The 20,866-nt window shown below is 34.8% G+C and overlaps 1 protein-coding gene and 1 pseudogene across 2 annotated transcripts in view; one reads left to right on the forward strand and one right to left on the reverse strand.

The window, feature by feature from the left end:
* LOC147063632 (uncharacterized) overlaps window positions 1-20,866 on the reverse strand; it is a 570,851-nt gene that overhangs the window by 38,860 nt on the left and 511,125 nt on the right. For both annotated transcript variants that reach the window (XM_085959789.1, XM_085959790.1), the window contains 2 exons: window positions 20,474-20,614; window positions 15,378-15,489 (listed from right to left, as the gene is read on the reverse strand). In XM_085959789.1, coding sequence (XP_085815915.1) covers window positions 15,378-15,489; window positions 20,474-20,614 — 253 coding nt within the window. The remainder of the gene's footprint in view (window positions 1-15,377; window positions 15,490-20,473; window positions 20,615-20,866) is intronic.
* On the forward strand, window positions 17,841-18,661 carry LOC147063633 (uncharacterized; annotated as a pseudogene).

A 20,866-nucleotide genomic window follows, 5' to 3' on the forward strand; every position in this document is an offset into this window, starting at 1 on the left:
TGTGTGTCAGCGATGAACTCCAGATTATTGTTTCTTCTTCGAATCACGATTTCTCGCGTCGATGTGCGGTCGCCAACCATGATTCCAGCAATGTCGTCAACAACAGGCGCATTGAATCGACGCACGTGCTCTCCAGCTGGTGTTTTATCAGGATTGATGACAATAGCGTGATTGTCGCTTTGCAATTCGTACATGTGTGCTTTGAAGAATTTCAATAATTCATTGTGCTCATTCAATAGGGCGTCCAGTTTGCCGATGATGCGCCTGGCATTAGGCGAATTAAGGTTATTGTAGCCGCAACGTGCATCCACACGATTGATGTCCTCACCGCCCATGAAGTAGATTTGTAAAAAACTATGTGGTTCGTTTGGCATTGGCAGCAATGAGCCTACTTTGTAGAATGGAATTGTTGACCATTTGCCGCAGTATTGTGAACTATTTCTGTTGCTCCGAACGAAGTCATTTGGAAGTATGAATTGAATGTGCGAATGGACATCAGAAACAGGTTTGAATCTGGAACCGTGCCGATGAGCAAGCCGTTCAATGGTTCTGGTGGTATCTCAATTTCTGGTAGTTGCACTTTTCCTGATGCGCAACACATCCCGGCTGACTCGTGTTTGAATTTGAACGCATGACAATGGGGACATTCTTTGTCCATAACACCAATCAGCACTTTCGGATGAGCGGAATATTCAATATCTGGCTCGTACTCGAATGCGAGACGAAGGAACGAAGCGGATGTAAATGCTCGATGTACTTGTTGGCGTTGTCGGTCATTTGCACTGCGTGTGTTAACTACGAACCGGCGAACTTGGCTCCGTTCTAATTGTTGTTGTTGATTTCGTTCAGCTCGTGCCTCTTTTGATTGAGATGCACGCAATTGCGACATGCTCACACGCACGTTTTTGTTATCTTGTTGGATTTGTTCATCTGTTCTTTCTGCTCTACTATTTTGCATGTTTGTTGCTTTATTCGTTCGACGGCCCAAATGGCCCCCTTGCGTCTTGCTGGCATTGTGCACTGTAATACACGCACACAAAAATAGATAACTTAAAATAAATCGTACAAAATTTTACACGTTCTGCGTTGTGATATGCCGAATGAAATGTCAAAATGACGTGACGCTTCTCTTGAATTCTTCTCGGACGTAGCGCCATCTGTCATTCAACAACATAAATAATTTCGTTCTGTTTGAAATACGAACGACGGTTAAATTTGTTCCTACAAAAATAATAAAATCGCGATTAAAAAATGGGAGAGTGGGGGTAGGAGAGTAAAAATTTGGGGTTATAGGTATTTTTTGATGAAAAATAATAAAAAAAATACAAAAAGAAATTTTCAAAAAAATAAAAGAAAATTTTTTCTGGATAGAGATACCCTAATCACCTAGCGGTATGAAATATACTTGTTGACCTATTCTCATACCTAACAAATATAAATAAAAAAAATCATAAAAATCGGTCTAGCCGTTTCGGAGGAGTGCGACCACAAACATCGTGACACGAGATTTTTATATATATAGAGATAATACATTATTTTTTTTACAAAAGTATTAGTTAATTATTCTTCATCAACCCTGATAACAGTGACGTCCCTTGCGAGTATGGGGGTTGTGCGTTACTTTAGGGGTGGCCGCATTCTAAGGAACCAGATAATTACGGAAGGAATGCGAATAACACAACAATATAATTTTTGAGAGGACATTCCGTGGAGATGAAAAATAGCTGCGGCGCCAACGACCAGGAAGTGCTTGTGGATGCGTATGTCAGAATTATTTTGAAGATTTTCTTTGCATATACCTATATCCGTTTAACTTAACCACGCTGAAATAATATAATTTAGCAGAAGTGAAAGATAAAATTCAATGAATTTACATAATAGTTGAGACAAAAATTCCGACCATGTCCGATCCTGATAGGATCATATGGGCCTCCACAGAGTGGAGGTTTGTATTGACAGATTTTGTTTTTTACGAGAAATGGATGTCAGCCACTTGCTCAACCTATTAGGTCCATACCCTGACACACACAAATTGAAAAAACAATATGTGTACTTGCCAGACCCAGGATTCGAACCTGGGACCCACGGCTTTATAGTCCAACGCTTATGCCGCGCGGCCACCGTGGGAGACAAAAATAGAATGTTCAAATTCAAATTTCAAAAGAATGTTTATTTACTAATACAAATTATAACTTCAAGACATCATGACATGAAAAACCGAAGACGTAGTATGTATTACAACAGTCATTATCGTCATCAGCCGAGATCCTATGAAAATATAGTGAAATATAGAAAAATAGTGAAACAGTATCAGTGTAATCTGTAATATAAGTGAAACAATCAATTTCGTTTAACACAGTTATTGCCCTGCCAATTGGAATCGTCAATGTTAGGTTAGTTATATACTTTGGAAGAACGAAGAACTGATGCTCCCGATTTCAAAGACAATTACCAGGGACACATAATGTCAATAAGTACTGCTAAGAATTTCAGAGTCCTCCACTACCACTGTACACGTATATTTTGCAGTATAAGTTTTATAAAATGTTCTGTCAAACAAAAAGGGTTGGCAATGATCGGTCTAGTTCTAAAGCAGTGTTTTTCTAACTTTCTAAGTTAGCGAGAAACTTGAGTTATACTCACGACATACTGATTGAGAAACGATAGTCTAGTTTCTCAACCTTTTTACACCTGCGGACCACTGATAATAGGAAAAACGTTTTGCGGACCGCTAATGCAGAAATAAAAAAATATTATTTATTTATTGAATTTTCCAGCGTTCCTCGGTCGTATAAAAAGGTAATAAAGATGTTTGTGAAATTTTCAAATTCATAATATAAAAAGTGCAAAGTGCAAGTGCTATCTTACAAAAACGCATTGCATTTAAAAACATTTGCAGGTGCACAGGGTTTGAAGATTTTATCGGATTTTTTAGCACAGGCATTTGGACGCCAAAATTCGCGGACCGCCAGAAAAAAATCTGCGGACCACCGGTTGAGAAACACTGGTCTCGAGCATGGTTTCCCAAAGAGCGCGCTGGGAGGATTTGGTATAGGCAAGAACAGTAAGTTGCTAATAAGAGTTTTGTTTTATATTTGGAAAGGAGGCAGTGAGGTTAAAAACGGTAGGGAAACTATGGTTAAGGCATAGAGGTCACAGTATTTCGATACTGTAGCAATCCGTATCCCACGATGTCTATCTACAATCATTTATAAAAAAAAACGGGATAGTTACTTTTTCGACCGTGATCGCGTGTCGCAAAAATGGTTACAGTGCAGCCTAATCTTGTTGTAACACTTTTCATACTTTGGTGGCACGATAAATTGCTAAAATATTAGATAATCTCAAGTGCTCACGTAAATAACAGTGTTGTAATCTTGAGTAATGATTGTACAGTGAATGTTAATATCTAGTAAAGGTCAGACTATAAAAGTGTATGCGAATTGCATCGGTCGGTACGTGGCAGTATTGGTAATTACAAAAATGATTGATCACCCGGTGCTTCAAAGACTCCGAAATTGCGAATTGATACAAATCGTCTTTGTGTTATTTGAGATTTAAGTACAAAGCAGTGGTATCAAAATATGCATAATGTTATGACACGCATACTAATGAAGTTCCTGTATGTAATATCAAGGAAAAGGAAGAAATAACATGAAAATGATTTATGTATAATATCAAGCGCGTTTTGATTTATTAACATAATATAATGAGAAGGTTAATAAGTCAGTCGAGTGTTAAGTTTATCTTCCGTTAATGATAATATGTTAATTGGATAGGTACAGGAAAATATTAATAAGCTGATATACCTACCTCTTTATCACATCTTAATCATATATTTGTCGTGTTCAGAAACCTGTACGTATTCAGTTCGCCGTATCACACGACACCGTGAAATGTTGTTTCGGAAATATATGGTCGTATTTTAAAGACCGTCCAACCTCTTTGGGTCGTATAGTGCTGACATAAAATTCATGTCTAAAAAGACGCGGTTATTGTCGGTTTACACTTTACAGGAAGCCAGCAGTAAACAAATTTTGAAAATAGTCGATATACTAGATTATTAGCTAGATTAGGTTAAGTTTTCATTTTTGAATTCACGAATTTTACCAAAACCAGCTATGAAAATTGAATTCATATTGAATCTAATACAATTGGAGACGGTATATACGAGTATACGGTCATCTCTTTCCGATAAGAAAGCTCACGGCGAACTGTGCCAAAGTGAAATGTTTTACGTACAATTTACATAATGTAACCGTTTTCACCTATATACATTGATGTTTTACCCCGTAATGTAAATGTGTAAGTCCATGTTTTGAGTCATCTCGATTTTCCTAATATAAGGACTACTAACACCAATAAAAGTATCATCAATTGGGGAAATCTACTCCAGAACCCTAAAGAGGCCGGAATCGTTATTGATCTGACTAATAGAGATATGAGCAGGGTTGACTATTAGGCAAAGCACATAAAAATGTATTCGGTTTAGTTGTAGATTTTAGATAAGTAAGAATAAGAATATTGTCTGGGCTAGACAGAATTCAGAGAATTTTCGTAAAGCAGATAATATACAGGTAAAAGAGTGAAAGGGGATGAGGCACCCCAGACTCTAAATAAAGAGAGACGGAGTTACGCTCAGCATTCCGCGGCAAAACCTGCATTTTTATTTTTGATTTTCGATCGCAGATTTTTTCTATCGAGAGAGTTTGCTGACAGAAAAATCACAATAAGTTAATATTGTAATGCTGTAACGGGCGGCTGTGATCAGTACTCAAGTATTTTGGAAAATAAACTTACACGGTTTTTCTCTGCAAACATCCGTTGTTTTCAATATGTCACAGGCCTAGGCTAGACGACATCAGCCTGTAGAAATTAGCCAAAGAAATTTATTGAAAATCATAAAATCCACCCAACGAATATTTTGATTAAGGAATATTACTGGATATAGTTCATTTAGTGAAGTTATTTGATGCGTTGTATTTTTTGTGCTGTGCTTAAATTGACACGCGATCTCAGCATATCAGCGGCTACACACATCTGGTGTATGAGAGATGAACATACATAATATATTATATATCATGACATGTACATATATAAACTATTTACTACATATAATTATATGCTTAAGTTTTTGTAACTAGTTGAATCTTGGCGGGTGCATAATTAATAAGCAGTTTGGTGTATAGTATCGGGGGGATGACGATGATGTTTTCTTACCCCCGATGTTAAGTTTACTGTTCAGAAGGTTGCATGAGGTGTGTGTGACATGGTACGAGGGTGGGTCAATAAGTCCTTAGAAAAGCCGACAGGTGGCGCGACTAGTACTGCAAGCGGTTTGTTTTCATGCAGCGGCACTACCGATTCAGTATGCTGCGAAGTTTCAACCAGATTGGTCGGGTTGTTGTGTGTTTCTCGTACATTTAAAAAAAAAATTGCTTGTGGAAAATGGAAAAATGGAAAATGGAGAAAATTGAGTTTAGAGTTGTTATTAAACATTTTAATATAAAAGGGTTAACAGCAAAGGAAATAAAAAATGAGTTGGATTTAGTTCACGGCATATCTGCTCCTTCACTTGCAACTATTTATAACTGGTTAAATGAATTTAAACGTGGTCGTACATCAACAAAGGATGAACCACGCTCAGGACGTCCTGTAGAGGTGACTACACCAGAAATGATCAATAAAATCCACGATATGGTGTTAAGTGACCGAAGATTAAAGTTGAGTGAGATAATTGAGGTTACAGGGATCTCAAAAGGTAGCGTCATTTCTATTTTACATGACAAATTGGGCATGAAAAATATTTCTGCAAGATGGGTGCCGCGTTTGCTCACAGTCGACAATAAACGCAGTAGAGTGGTGGCCTCTAAAGCCCTGTTGTCGCTCATGCAACGCAATCCGGATGAATTTTTTCGTCGCTTTGTGACTGTAGATGAAACATGGATACACCACTATACTCCCGAGACGAAAGAACAGTCAAAGCAGTGGATTGCGAAGGCAAACCATGTCCAAAGAAGGCGAAAACCGTAAAATCAGCTGGTAAGGTTATGGCTACTGTATTTTGGGATGCACGTGAAATTATTTTCGTTGACTATTTGGAAAAAGGAAAAACAATAACAGGGGATTATTATGTATCTTTATTGGACCAGCTAAAAAACAAAATTGAAGAAAAACGGCCTCATTTAAACAGGAAAAAAATCCTCTTTCATCAGGACAATGCCCGTGTTCACACATGTTTACGATCAATGGCTAAAATTGAAGAATTGAAGTTCGAATTGGTCGACCACCCACCGTATTCGCCAGATTTAGCCCCCAGTGACTTTTTCCTTTTCCCAAACTTAAAAAAATGGCTAAGTGGACAACGTTTATTTTCAAATGAAGAAGTCATCGATCGGACAAATGCTTATTTTGAGGACCTTCCGAAAACTTATTTTTCTGACGGTTTAAAAAAAATTGAGAAACGTCTAACCAAGTGTATTGAGCTCCAAGGAAATTATGTTGAGAAATAAAAAAAAAATACAAAAATAAAACCTGTTTTAATGCTTTTTTCTAAGGAATTATTGACCCACCCTCGTATGTTCGGGCAGTGATGAATAATACACGTAGTTGGTATTTTATTAGTTTTATTTTATGGTAATAAATTTCGGATAAACACGGCACTAAGAAATGACTATCACATTGATTTTAGTTTGAGTTGAAGGGTTTACATTAATTTGGAATTTAAATACGGTGAGACATAGAATAGTGGGGCGTGTCGACTACATTATATAAGAAGGCCAAAGGACAACTGTTGCATTTCCGTTTGCGTTATTGTCTATGGTCTATCAATGATCATAGATAACAACATGACAGTTATAGAGTTATATAGAAAACCTCTACAATAGTATTGCAGCGTTAATAGATGTTATATTCATGCAAGTTATCGATTATTTCTGGATATGCTTCACATCTACAGCATATATGGACCACACACCGCTGATAAAATATAAATATATTATCATGTTCGACCCTAAGAAGATCATAATATAGGGGTCGTATTTACGATAAATGGATGTTAGCCACTTGCTCAATCTATTAGGTCCATATGATACACACAATATGTACATTCGCCAGACCCGGGACCCACGACGTCATAAGTCGACGCGTTGCCACTCGGGCATCGTGGGTCTTATTGGGAATATTATTAAGGATATTGACTCTGTTACTATGGATCCACCAGTTATCCGCTGAGTGAAGGAGCCACATGCTAACATCGGACATATCATGCAATACTTTTTATACTGTGATAAGCTTAGTTCTAAATTCGCACACCTGACGATTTGATGGTATATCTATACCACAGTTTAGTTCTCAGTCTCATCCAGTTTATTTTAGACGACCACCTTGGGTAGAGAGTTTTTAATTCTTGACACATTCTTTCCTGCTTTGAGCCTTTATTTTTTATTTTATTTATTCTAATTATGACGTGTCTTGAGATATACCAGGTTTTAGAATTACATTCCAAGATTATACCCACTACTAATTGCCTCATATAAAAAAAAAACTTAAATTCTTATCTCAGTAATTACATGTACAAATTCTCCGGTATAATAAAAACTTTTCATAATATTTGACTTATTAATCTTATCATTAAACGAAGTAGTCCATCACTGAACTATAACTTTATACTTATTACTGAATGTTTACAACATAATACTATTTAGTTTTATTATCTTTTAAAGCCACGCAGGCGAGCCAAAGTTTTTTACACAATATAAAAAGTGATTTGAACAAAATAAATTACATTATACATTACGGCCATTTCCATTAACTACATAATAATGCATCAATCAGCAATGATACAATGTAGAGAATGCGAGGTTAATGTTTTTTTATAGTCACGTGGATTTGATTATCGGTGTCTTAAAATGTCGTAAAAATAGATATTTTATAGAAAACTAGCTGAATTACCGGCTTTGATGATCGATATACATTTATCATACTTAGCAAAATACATTTTCCTATATCAAAATTACTGTTTAATCTAATCATACAATAAGTTAAAATGAAAAAAACTATTACAGCAGTAAAATTCAAACAAAAGAACATCTTATTAAAATCGAAACCAAAATATACAAACACACAAATTCAAAATTGGAACGAACAAACCGAGAAATTTAGTATTTTATACAAAAAAACAGCGCCCAAGAAAAAATATAAAATAGATACCTACGAGTACGATAAAGGGAAAGCCGACAAATAGTCAGGCCAGGGCACTGAATATCGAGTTACGATGATAGTGCTGGTTGTTGATTATCTTCGAATGCAACGCGGTAACCTGTTCGCAGTAATTGAAGATCTTCGATTTAGTGTACCTATTCATCAGAAGTAATATAGGGTTATCTTCTTATTTCCCGTAAATATATCTGAAAAGCTTGGTTACTCCACAGCCTACCTCTTCCCAAAAGTCACCCTTCGCCACTGATAGATAGCGACACCCCCCGTACGTAAGTCTGCTTAAAAAATACAAAATTGATCTCTTTCCGATAAAACTAAGTTGATTACATTTCACCGAGTGGTAATTTGTACGAACTTTAAAAATACGTGTTATTATTTATGGTACACTTTTAAGACAACGGCATTCCAATTAGATAGAAATAGAAAATTTGTCATACCATTTCTAACAAATAATATTCAATAATAACGAGGTATCGACGGATACCTACTTACTTACCTTTAAATCATTCAGAATTCTTCGAGAACTAACTTACAGATGTTTTATTGATTTTTAACAATTATTTAACTATCTACCACAATCATTATCAAATATATTTATAACGAAATACTGTAAAAAAACCATCTCATTGAAAAATCACTGCCTTGAAATTATCTCAATTAAATGATATTTTTAAAATCCTGGTAGATGAAAATGTCATTCGTTTACCTTCTGCCAACCATACTGTAATCGTAGAAGACTTATACGTTTCTACGTCACTTGTCAGTGTTTTAGTATAATTTACCTTACACCTCTGATTTCATTATATTTATATTCTTTGTGTAAGTGGGTAAATATATTACCAACACGACAAACTACACGGACCCAAAAAGGTACTTATATGAAATTTAAAAATTCAAACTAAGCTATGGTTAGGGCCAGAAACTTCTGGCATCAATGGATGGGCTACTTGGTACATTAATGCATAATAAATAGATCGAAAGGTGTTTGCTTGTAAATGGTAACTGACTCTAAAATTAAACTAAATGCTGAAATGTCACTCAAACGCTTCACCTTTCAAAAGGTCGGACAGTAAAGGTTAATTACTCGAAACGTAAAGTCATTGTTATAAATTGAACGGACTTTGTAGATGGAGCCATAGACTATATCACTATGTAGTGGGTAATGTCGAGACCGGCCTATCTCCAATCAATCAAGGTTCGACCGGAGTGACAAACGGAAAAAAAATCAAAATGGCGAGCACGCGATTGGTTTTCATTGCGAATGCTATTTGTGTAATGTATAGAAATATGGGGCGCGGCATTGGTGGCTGCGGAAAATCAAAATGTCAACCTGAAAATAGCCCGCGCAGTGCTGGCCGCATTAGGAAACTATCTGCAAAAGCGGCGCGGTCCACTGAGCTGAGACGTGCGCGGTATCAACTACCATCATTGGAAAGTGCCCTCTACTCAGTGCTAGGTATAAAGCTTCCAAAAAAACTCAATAGAAAGACGAAGATTATATTTTCTCGTATTTCTTTGATCATTGAAGTCAATGGCAAGTCAAACCACACCCTGTCTTAAACGGGCGTATTACGGGACATTACGTTTGGTATAATAAAGCATCGGTATTTTTTAATGACTGGGAATGTCTCAGGATCAGTTACCTAATGCACTCAAGTGTGATTTGATTGAATAAATTCCACAAATAACCGAACCGAAGATATTCAAACCTCCCGGTTTTGGCACGATTATTAAAAGCGATATTAACATAAAAACGGTATTACAAAAACATAATTAAATTTGACAATGCTAATAATAACAACTACATCAAGAGACATTGGTTATGCGTTGTATATATTATAAAAGTATTTAATAGAATATTAATAAAAATTCTACTTTATACTTTTCCATTTGAGTCGTTTTCTTGTGCTTCGGGTTTCGCCTGTCGGCATCTTCGGGCACTATGCACACTCACCAATGGCAAACGTATAACTAACACATACATTCTGTGACGGAATATAATTTTGCTGGTTATTATATTTCTCGAAAGTATTTTAGTAAAGTTTAATGGTGTTAACTGTCCATACTTTGTGGGAAAACATCGTTTTACATAAAATAAAACACAGTACGGATTCCTACTATTGTAGTTGGTAGTATGAAAAATTAATAATAATCAGGACCTGTTTCGTCTGCTTCAACGGGACATTGTCAACTGATAGAAAATATGCAATATTACCACTGTTCATTGATTAACAAATTAAAAAATATATATTGAAGATATGGACAATAATTAAATAAAAATAAAAAATAAATTCTGTTGAAACCAAACCAACCAATAAAATTCACTTAGTTATTAAGTTGCCTAAAATAAATAGAACAATGTAAGTTCTGAGGAATTTCAGTAAATCATAATCAAATTAGAAGTTAATTAAAAGTCATTAACAAAACCCCAAACCCTAGTAGATAATATCAACTTGTAAATATAGAAAATAATTCGTTTTATAAACGCATTCATAGTTAACAAGTTAAAATTTGTCCCAATTAGTATGTCACCTCGTAGCATAGAGAATAATGCGCGGACGGGGCGTAAACCCAAGAGATACTGGTTCGATTCCAGCTGGGTGGCTTACTTTTTTCAAAAAGATTTTTTCTATTGGTTATAATATATTTTCACAGAAGTGTTTTTCAAAATTAAATTAAAAAATTAAACAGATTCTACTAAAAAATGATATTTTCTACATAATAATATTATCATTATTAACTTTGCAATTGACCCGTTCAGTGCCGACTTCAATAGTATCACCCAGCGGTCCGCGAAGTGACAGAGGGCGCGACCGACGCGCGTCTATTTCCGTCCTCCCGGAAGCTTTTTTAAATGGCACGCGATTTCGGGGATGGTCCGCACTTACACACCGAAAGAGCTTTCGCGCGGTTCCGCATGCTTTGAAGCCTGCAAAGGTCGCGCACCAAAGCTCTGGAAGCGACGCAAGCCTTCAACTTTCAAAATCATTAATGTTGAAATTCTACAAACTTCCTGCCTATAATATCTGATTCAATCTAAATGTGCTGGAAGGTAGTATATGTTACAATAACGTGCAATCATATACAATACAAAACATAGTTCTATTATAACAAATATGTTGGGTTACTTCCGGGATAGTATAAATAGGTATTTTTACCGAGCTAACCTAACTTACTATTCCCGTGGTTGCGAAACAGGGCGTGCAAATTCGGTGTGGTAAGTTTTATATGAGAACAGGTTCGAAACTTCGCAAACGTTATAATATTTATTTTATTTAAGAAAACAAAATATTGTGGACACAACAAATCTAAATTCAAGATGTTCACAACATGAGATTTATATTATGACAAATATTACCTTTACAAAAGAGAAAAGGATATATATGTATAATAATAATAAACATAAGTACAATTTTATACAGAAAAATATAATTTCGAATAGAAAATACATACCGAAAATGTCTACGTCTTTGGGGAGCGCATTGACTAGTCTTGCACTCCTCGCTAATGGTTACTGATATTCACACGAGGAAACGGTTCCGATCCAGAATAAATCATGGCTGCGACCACGTAGGTAATTGACAGGCGCATGTTAATTCAAATTCTTTAGGACACCAGGATTGGAAACCATCCCTCGCGATAACAGACAAAAATGTTTCAAGAGCAGAATATACCTACGAGATTTAAGAGAGTGAAAAGTAAGCACGCCCTGTAGGAAAGCAGTCGGAAAATAATCATTTGACGAATTATCGAAAGGAAAATAGTATACCGCTTGCAATATAATATTAAGTGGCACCCCCGCGTTAGGATTTTTCAAAGCAGCTCCTGCCAATAAACGTATAACGTTAATAAATATGTGTGCCTTTTACGCGCGATAGAAGTAATACTTATTTTGTATACTTACCATATACTACCAATCATTTGGATAAAAACTAAAAAAATCTGCTGGATGATTCATTGGATTTTATAGGGTTTAGAAAATCCTAATAATCCAAAGAATATAGTACAAGTCTTTTTATTTGTAAACCCGGTTTTACAACAACATTATAAAGCTGTCCATTATATGAACCAAGTCGTGCATTCGAAATGCCATAACAGACGCATCTTCGAGCAGTTATGCAACAATGGCGTATTATCTTACCACGTATTGATAAAGTATACAAGAGGCATTCTTCAAACGTGGTCACGACCGGCCATCACGATTTTGTCTACCGACTCAATACGAGATATCTGCATTGCAATAAACAAATGGTACGGGCTTACTCGGGTATGAAATGATTACGAGGGACACGCGTTGTCGGTTTTCTACTAAACCGGTTTACCGGTATTTAAACTTCTACCTAAAATCTTTAAATTTCTCGAAATGACTATCGAAACTATCAAAATACTAATATCATTTAAAATTACAAAATAGAAGCAATATTGTAGTGTTAACAATTCTGAAATGATTTTTTCTTCGATTTCACCCAAACCTAATATTATATAAGTAATTTAGGCTGATCATATTGATAATCATGTAACACCCACGATGACCGAGCGGCTTACGCGACGTCTTATAGTGTCGTGAGTCTCAAGTTCGAATCCTGGGCTTAGTAAATACACATGTTGTTTTTCAATTTGTGTTTGGAGACAGAGAATGAACGTAACAGGTTGAGCAAGTGGCGTCAAAACAAAAATCTGTTAATACAAAATTTCATTTTTAGAGGCCCATATTAATATGATCATATTAGAATCGGACATGGTAAAAAGAAATATCAGATAATCATTTCAGTAGGTAGTCATAATATTTATGATAAAAAAAAACTTGAAGTTCTCCATGTAATGATAAATTTTATAAACCCAAACATCAAAAACTATGCTTATTTTAGTAGTTTACATTGGCCAATTTCAGAAAACTAGAAATGACTCCATAATGACAAACTTTTCTCTTTTCATATGTGACAAAAGATTACAGATGTATTTCTTCCAGAGCGCAATTATTGGAATGGTAAATTATTCTACTATAAATTTTCAATGTACCTATAAAAAATAATAACGGAGAATATAAATATGTGTTTTCCCTTATTGGGCCACGCTCCGAATAGGGGTTAAGAAAATGACCAATGTTCGTAAGGTAAAATTCTGTTTTGACACACTCACATTGTGGGGTTCATAAGCAGAGTAAATTAGTGGATTTATGTGAGACAAAACATAATACAAGAAAGTTAGCCCATTTACTGTGTCCAACGCAACTGGTGCGTTGCCCATCAGGTGGCCATTAGATATAATTAGCATGTTATTTAAATGTGGAAATTAGATATTAATATTAATACGATATTACTAAACAAAAAATGAGTACCTAAATAAACCGGTATAAACGTTCTGCTAACAAAACATAATCTTTTTTGTTGGAATAACCGGTTTCTTTCACCAAAGAAGAATATTACCGGTATTGCAATACCCCTAGTATGACAGTGTAACAAAATACAATAGACCGACTGACGCCTCATAGCGTCTACTAATGTATCAGAAAACTTTTCCATACACAATGTGCGTCAGGAAAAACTTTTTTTTTTTTTTGGGAGAGAGCCAATGATTCGCGATTAACTTTTAAGTATTTCCTGATGAAAAACAAGTAATTAGCCAGGAAAGTAATTAATAATCTATTTTGTATTCTTTGACGGATGATTGACAGACGAATTCATATTTTGAGATTTTCTCAGAGGAAACTGATACTCCAGCCGCATAATTTCCAGTAAAATATAGTTCGTAAAAATAATATATTATGTGGCTCTTTTCTAAAATATCGTATTTTGTCGAAAACTGGCGAACAAATTGCATACATTTTTTGCCATGACCAGTATCACATCAATAATTAATTGTCCTACGAATTCTCCTTAATATCATTGTTCATCGTTTTATTAAGATTTTCTATTTATTTTTAGCGAATAGATTGGACATGGCAGTTGGACAAAAGTTGTTAGAGTTACTAACTGTGCTCTTTAATGTAGGTTGAGATCACGATTGAACAAAATTTTATTTAGCCTAATTTAACTATTCTCGACCATGTTAATTTTGAGGTAACCCCATAACTTCGATAAAATACACTCAAATATCTAGAAACAGTGGTTGTGTTTGTGTATCTACAGGGTTATTCTAAGTAGTTAACATAACGTTTGCGTTATCATCTCGATCCAAAATAACACGGATAACACTCGGGCAATTCTGTATACAAGACAAATACCTACAATAATAATTAGTAACACAGTGCGAATATTTTAAGTTGGTACGCATGTTGTGTGAACCGCATCTTTTCTTGTTAAGACGGAGACGGTAACGCAAGTATCGGAAATAAGTATTAACTTACAAAATAGCTACATCTCAATTATTTCAATATGTAATTATTGTCGTACTGCATCTCGCTATAAACCAGTTAATGCGGTCATCTCAACCCGCGTTAAAAATGATCACGCCTGACAGTTTATATCCCGGGATAATTAACTCTCGGTATACAACACATGATATTAATTGATGTTGATGTTAAGTGATATGTTAGAATGGCCCTGCGGGGATCGTCATTAAGTGGAAGAGATAAATGCGAATCACAATAATTAATACTGAAGATTGCCTTATCGCTATATGGAATAATAGAAGAATCTCAATTTCTAATAAAATATAGTTTGTAAAAAAATATTTATTTTTACATTTTTGTATAGTGAGTCGTAGACTCTGAAGGCATAGGAATTTGATGCTTTTAAAACGTAGTGTTACCGTAAGTAGTCTAAATGAAGGAACGTTGTCGACATAAAGATTATATTCAACAATTTTTCGGATATATTGCTCGTCGGGGACTGGAGAATCTAAAGAGGCTGGTGATGTTGGGTCGCCTTCAGGGAAGGCGGAGCAGAGAAACAACGTCCGTAGGTACGCTGCTTACTGTGGGCAGCCTTATCACTACCCAGAAAGAAACAGGGGGATGTTTGAGAATATAACTAAATAAATTTCTACAATCAGAAAACTCAGTTTTACGAGTATCTTATTATTTCCGTCGATTACGGGTAGTGCACGTAATAAATTTTCTTAAAATCCGATGAAAGAAACCTAATATTTTGAATGAGCTGTAAGAATTAAACTGTGTTTACATAATTCGTAGTAAAAGTAAAAGTTGGACAACTTACATTGATCTTGTTCTTGGTGGCAGTGATGACGTTGGTGACATCATCGTCAGGACTCAGCTTGGAGACGCGCTTCCGCCAGTCGTTGTTACCACTCTGCTGAAGTGCGGCGAGCCTGAAGTATACAAAAAACATTACTCATGCGATCCAAATTTTCTATAAGCTTCATTCAATTTGTTTCAATGCGTTTCAATAAGCAGTCGGCGTGCTTTCATATGGAGATTGTGATTCCTCGGCTTTTCTCGTTTTTTGAGATTCGAGATTTATCAAATTCAAGTGTATTTTTTTTCCTTTAGAATTCGAGATTGGTTTATCGATTCTTGAGAAATGAAAAATCTCAAAATTTCAGACACCCCGCAAATTAAACACTTATCCACTGAATACACGTTTTACACCACCCGTAAAGCCTTCGTCACCTTCAATTGCCATTTTAACAATAAATAGACCTTTGAATAAATTAGAAAAAAATATTTCCCCAGAAAATATATTAATACTATGTAGTTACCCATGTACTGAAATGAAACATGCAATATAACTTAATAACGTAGCAACTGTTTTATTATAGATTAGTGTTTTCCAAAATGTGGTACGCGTAGGCACCCTTGAAGGTACGCGAAAGAAGAGCTACGTGGTTGAACGATTTTGACGTCATTGACTTCTCAGTGATAGGCGCAGTGTTGTATATACCTATAAGAAATAGCAGTTGTTAGACTTACTGTGTTATTGTAGGTTCAAATCACGATTGAACAAAATTTTGTTCAACATAATTTAACTATTCTCGTCCCTGTTAATTTTATTGAAGATTAATTAACCACATAACGTTGATAAAATACACTCCAATATCTATATACAGTGGTTGTGTTTATATACCTGCACGGCTATTCTAAGTAGTTAACATAACGTTTCCGTTATCATCGTTAATCCAAAATAACACGGATAACAATAATTGGTAACATATTGCGAATATTTAAGTTGCTACGCATGTTGTGTGAACCGTATATTTTTGGTCGTTTGTTTTTCGCGGACCGTACTATAATAATTAATATAGTATTTGTACCTGCTATAATTTTTAAATCTTGGTCCGTGTACTTTCTACCTAATTATATATAAAGTACCTATACTTAAAATACTATAATGTGAAATATAAAAAAAGTAATATGAAAAATAACACAGCGTATAGATGTCATTGACGCAAGATTGCATCTTAATAATAATAATTACAAGATAAAAAGAACTTTTATATACAACGTTTTTAAATTTTCTTTTGAATCATATAAACTTGACTTGACTAGCTTAAGCGTTCAAAAAAATTTGTACTTGATAGAAATAATACTGAAATGTCATTTTGACATGTCATACTTATTTCCATAGTAACGCACGTATATATTAATAATTTAGTTGCTAGGACCCCAGACCCCTGCAACCAATAATGATGTCGAAATAACTTTTCATACAAAACAGAATTAACTGAAAATGAATTCAATTCTACTTAAATAAAAATGCATTGGCATCGTGTTCTGATATATTCTAAAAGTTTCAAATGACTAGCTAGTCGGGAAGTTAGTTAAAAATCGATTGCAAGATTTGTACCGAACAAATAAGAAAACGAGCTAAGAAAAAAGTTGTAAAAGGGTGAATTCGATGGATGTTAAGGGGTATTTTTCAGGTTTTAAGTTTGGGAAACACTGAATGGGGTAATATAATGAGCAACCAAAATACGGCGAAATCAATATCACGCGACCCTCATCACGAATCTACATAAATGAACAATGGAATTTTCCAGCAGCAATTCAGAACGCTATTACACCCCTATTATAAGGAAAAACACAAAAATATAAATCTACTACGTCCACATTATAATATTATAAAGGTAACTGAAATACTAACTGGATTAAATATGGAGGGACTGCTGCTACGGTGCACGATTCATATCGACTGCACACAAATTTAAGTTTTTATTGTATAAAACAGTGTACTGAAATCGTGTAAATGCGCAAAAAGTAAATAAAACTAAGTGAACCAATACAAACATTGGGGACTAGAGCCAAGATTAACTAAAAATCATAAAAAAGCTAAAATAATGCAGTGAATAACAACACCAGTGTCCACCAGTATTAACTGTTTTTTAACGGCCTTGATCGTAGATAGACGGACTAAAAAAGAAACCAGACCTACAAAATCAGTGCAAAAGAGCGACATTTTGTAGAACATTAAAACATAACCTAAAAAGTGTTAAAAAAATATGACCCTATTATTTGCGAGATAATACAATAAAAATAAAATAATAAATAGAGAGTCATCTGTCAATCAGCATCTAAACTACTACCAATCGCAATTCAATACATCAACACAGTACAGCAACGGAAAAAAAACAGAGGACGCTATTAATATAATATAATATAAAATAATAATAAATATAAATAAAAATATTTTCATCTTTCAATTTAAAATTTTTTCTTTTTAATTATGGAAGAAGTTTTGAACGCACTTCGTAATATACAAAAAGAGCTCGACGAACAAAAAATAATGATCGGCAAAAGTGGGCAAAATATAACAGATCACGTAACTCAGAACGTAAACAAAATATTAGACGAAATTTTTTTTGTATGGGAAGAAGAACATGGAAAATTGAAAGAAAAGGTCAAAAATCAAAAGAAACAATTATACTTTTTGGACAAACAGATAAGACAAAGAAATATAGTGTTCTTTGGCATCGAGGAAAAAGAATCTTCGTACGAGGAACTGGAAAACAACATCGTCAAGTGGATAGGAGAGTGCTTTTCTACTAGATTAGACCATAAAGACATTCAAGAAGTAAAGAGAATTGGAAAAAAAGGAAAGACCTCGACCAATAATAGTAACTTTTACTAATCTCGGTCTCAAGATAAACATATTTAAACAAAAGGGAGCGCTGAAAGACACTCAATATTATATGAAGGAGGACTACCCACAGTAAATTCTAGAAAAAAGAAAAGAATTACAACAGCAAATGATCCTAAAGAAAGAGAAAGGCAATACAGTCAGAATAAAATATGATAAACTGATCATGGTAAAACCTAAGAATAAAAGAACACTCCCTACATCACCTGAAAATAACCCCCTTCCACAGAACGACAGAAACATTCAAGCCACCAAAAAAGAACAAAACGCTCCAACCACAGACATCGTTTCGAAAATCAAATAGCCTATCAGAAGGAGCCCCGAAACCGGGTATGCTGAACTTCTTAGTCAACAAAAATACCAACATTATAACAAACAACCAAGTCGACAAAGACAAGAAGACATAGCAACCAACCGCCCCCCCACGAAGATATCATACATGAACATAATGAAGATGGTATTTGTTTCTTGTTATAATATTATTACAACAAGAAACAAATACCATCTTCCAATACTACGGCTGGTCACCGAGGAAGATCACGACCAAAACCCTCCAAAGGAAAATACAACCACGCAATACAACAAACCTTGCATCTATCCCAGAGTCCAGTGGACCTCTTCCTTTGGAGGAGGCCTTCACCTGAAGAGGGGTTCTTACAAACCAAACAAACAAACAAACCAAAATATTATTTAAGTTACAAATACAAAAATATATACTATATAAATGTTACATAACACTGTTTGAATATATAAACATTATTTATCAGTATTATATACAAAATAAAAATCTTAATATATATATGTAATATACAAAAATATTAAAATATACTTAGATAAAGTATAAAAAATCGGTTATATACATTAGATATAGTCAATTCACTGTCATTTACTTTTTTATCTGTAAGAAATAAAAAGGCTTTTTATTATATTTTTATATAACTGAAATACTAATGCCATAATAATACATGCAGGGCATTTTCTAAGAAATGTACCTACGTACTTTGAAATATTAGGAAAACATATTGGAACAGAGTGATACTTGACCTGCATCTATCGGATTACGTCTTAGGTAACCTGTGTCATACCTAAATATGCCGCCTTACCTGTTCTACCAAATTTCGTTAATGTTTACGGCCATCTTCGTGATTTTAGTGAAGACATTGTATGTTCGTTGTTCAATAATAATTAATACTTCATCTAATATTATTTCAATGGATGCAACTTTCGAAAGTGCATCTTTCTGAATGCATCTACACGAGCAGAATGTATGATGCTCTCATGCTTTACTACGAGATTTTCATGTTTTATTCAAATATTTCGACTATGAAAAACTAGTATAATATAATATATATCACTTTTTTAAACCACCTTTATATTCCTTTTAAACACCTTTATATTCAATGTCTATATAACTATGTTACTCTAGAATCTAGATGTATACTGCGTTGCAAAGTAATTGGATTGTTTTTACATAATCCTAAATCTACAGTGTCTTTTTAGAGATTTCGTCAAAACAAGCTTACTTAGCAGGGCAGTATAGTAGGCAATTGTTAGTTGAAAGCATATCACCAGCATTGAGAAGGTTCTATATGTGTCGCTATATTTCAAAACCCGCTATAACACTTTTTTGAAATAATTAAGATATATATATCGTTGGATTCGTTATTAAAATCTCTACATGAAAATTTTATCGCCTCTTTCATAAGCCGCTACGATTAGCTGTCATTTATGAAATCAACGTGTCTATCAAATCCCGCTATAACACTACTAAAACATTCAAAAACCTTTTTAGTTCAAAAAGTTTTTATTGATTTTCTCAACATAATGAAAAAGTGTTGCGGGTTTTGAAATTTTATTTCTCCATATAATTGAGAATTCTGAATTTCGGAGTGGATCCTGGAGTTATACAATAACTATTCACGTTTTTCTAACCTATGTAGGTTCTTTAATTCGTTACCGGACCCGTAAACATCTTCTTAAGCACTTAAAACTTAAGTCAATAGAATGTGTAAACAACCTAACTGTCAAATATTTAAACTACCACACATATTATTATCAGAGAACGTGTCGTTCTTAATTTTTTTCGATGCAACATTCCAGGGGGGGATTTGGCCTTGCCAATATTCTCGGGTTTCCAGGATTGTCCATCTTGTTTCAGTCTTCCTTTACATAGTAAATTTCAAATCGTTATGTTAAAAATTAAAATGGACGAGGCTCACCTTTCAGCGATGGTTACACCGCGCTGTGGCATAGCCGCCGCCATGGGTTGCGTAGCGCTCCTCCTCAGGCCCCAGGGCGAGTTCTGGAGGCCTGGTGGAAGAACCGCCGGAGGACCTGACTCCTGTGGAGGAGGGAGAGCCCTGGAAAAAAAGAGAGAAATATCATTAGTACATGTAGTATTTGAAATAGCTCAGATTGAAAAAATATTAAAAACGAACACGTTTTTATCGATTGATTAAAAACACAAAGATAACTTCGTATACTGGGTAAGATTCGATTGTAACGCTACTAAGAAGAGAAAACGTCGGGCGAAAACCGGATGTCCGATTAATCAAAAACATATTTCATGTACTTATACATATGTATGCCGATGTTACCAACCCTCACCCACT

The sequence above is a fragment of the Rhyacophila brunnea genome, unplaced genomic scaffold (genome assembly GCF_057557595.1).
Source record: "Rhyacophila brunnea isolate RB1 unplaced genomic scaffold, BYU_Rbru_1.0 scaffold_9, whole genome shotgun sequence".
Taxonomy (NCBI): Eukaryota; Metazoa; Arthropoda; class Insecta; order Trichoptera; family Rhyacophilidae; genus Rhyacophila; species Rhyacophila brunnea.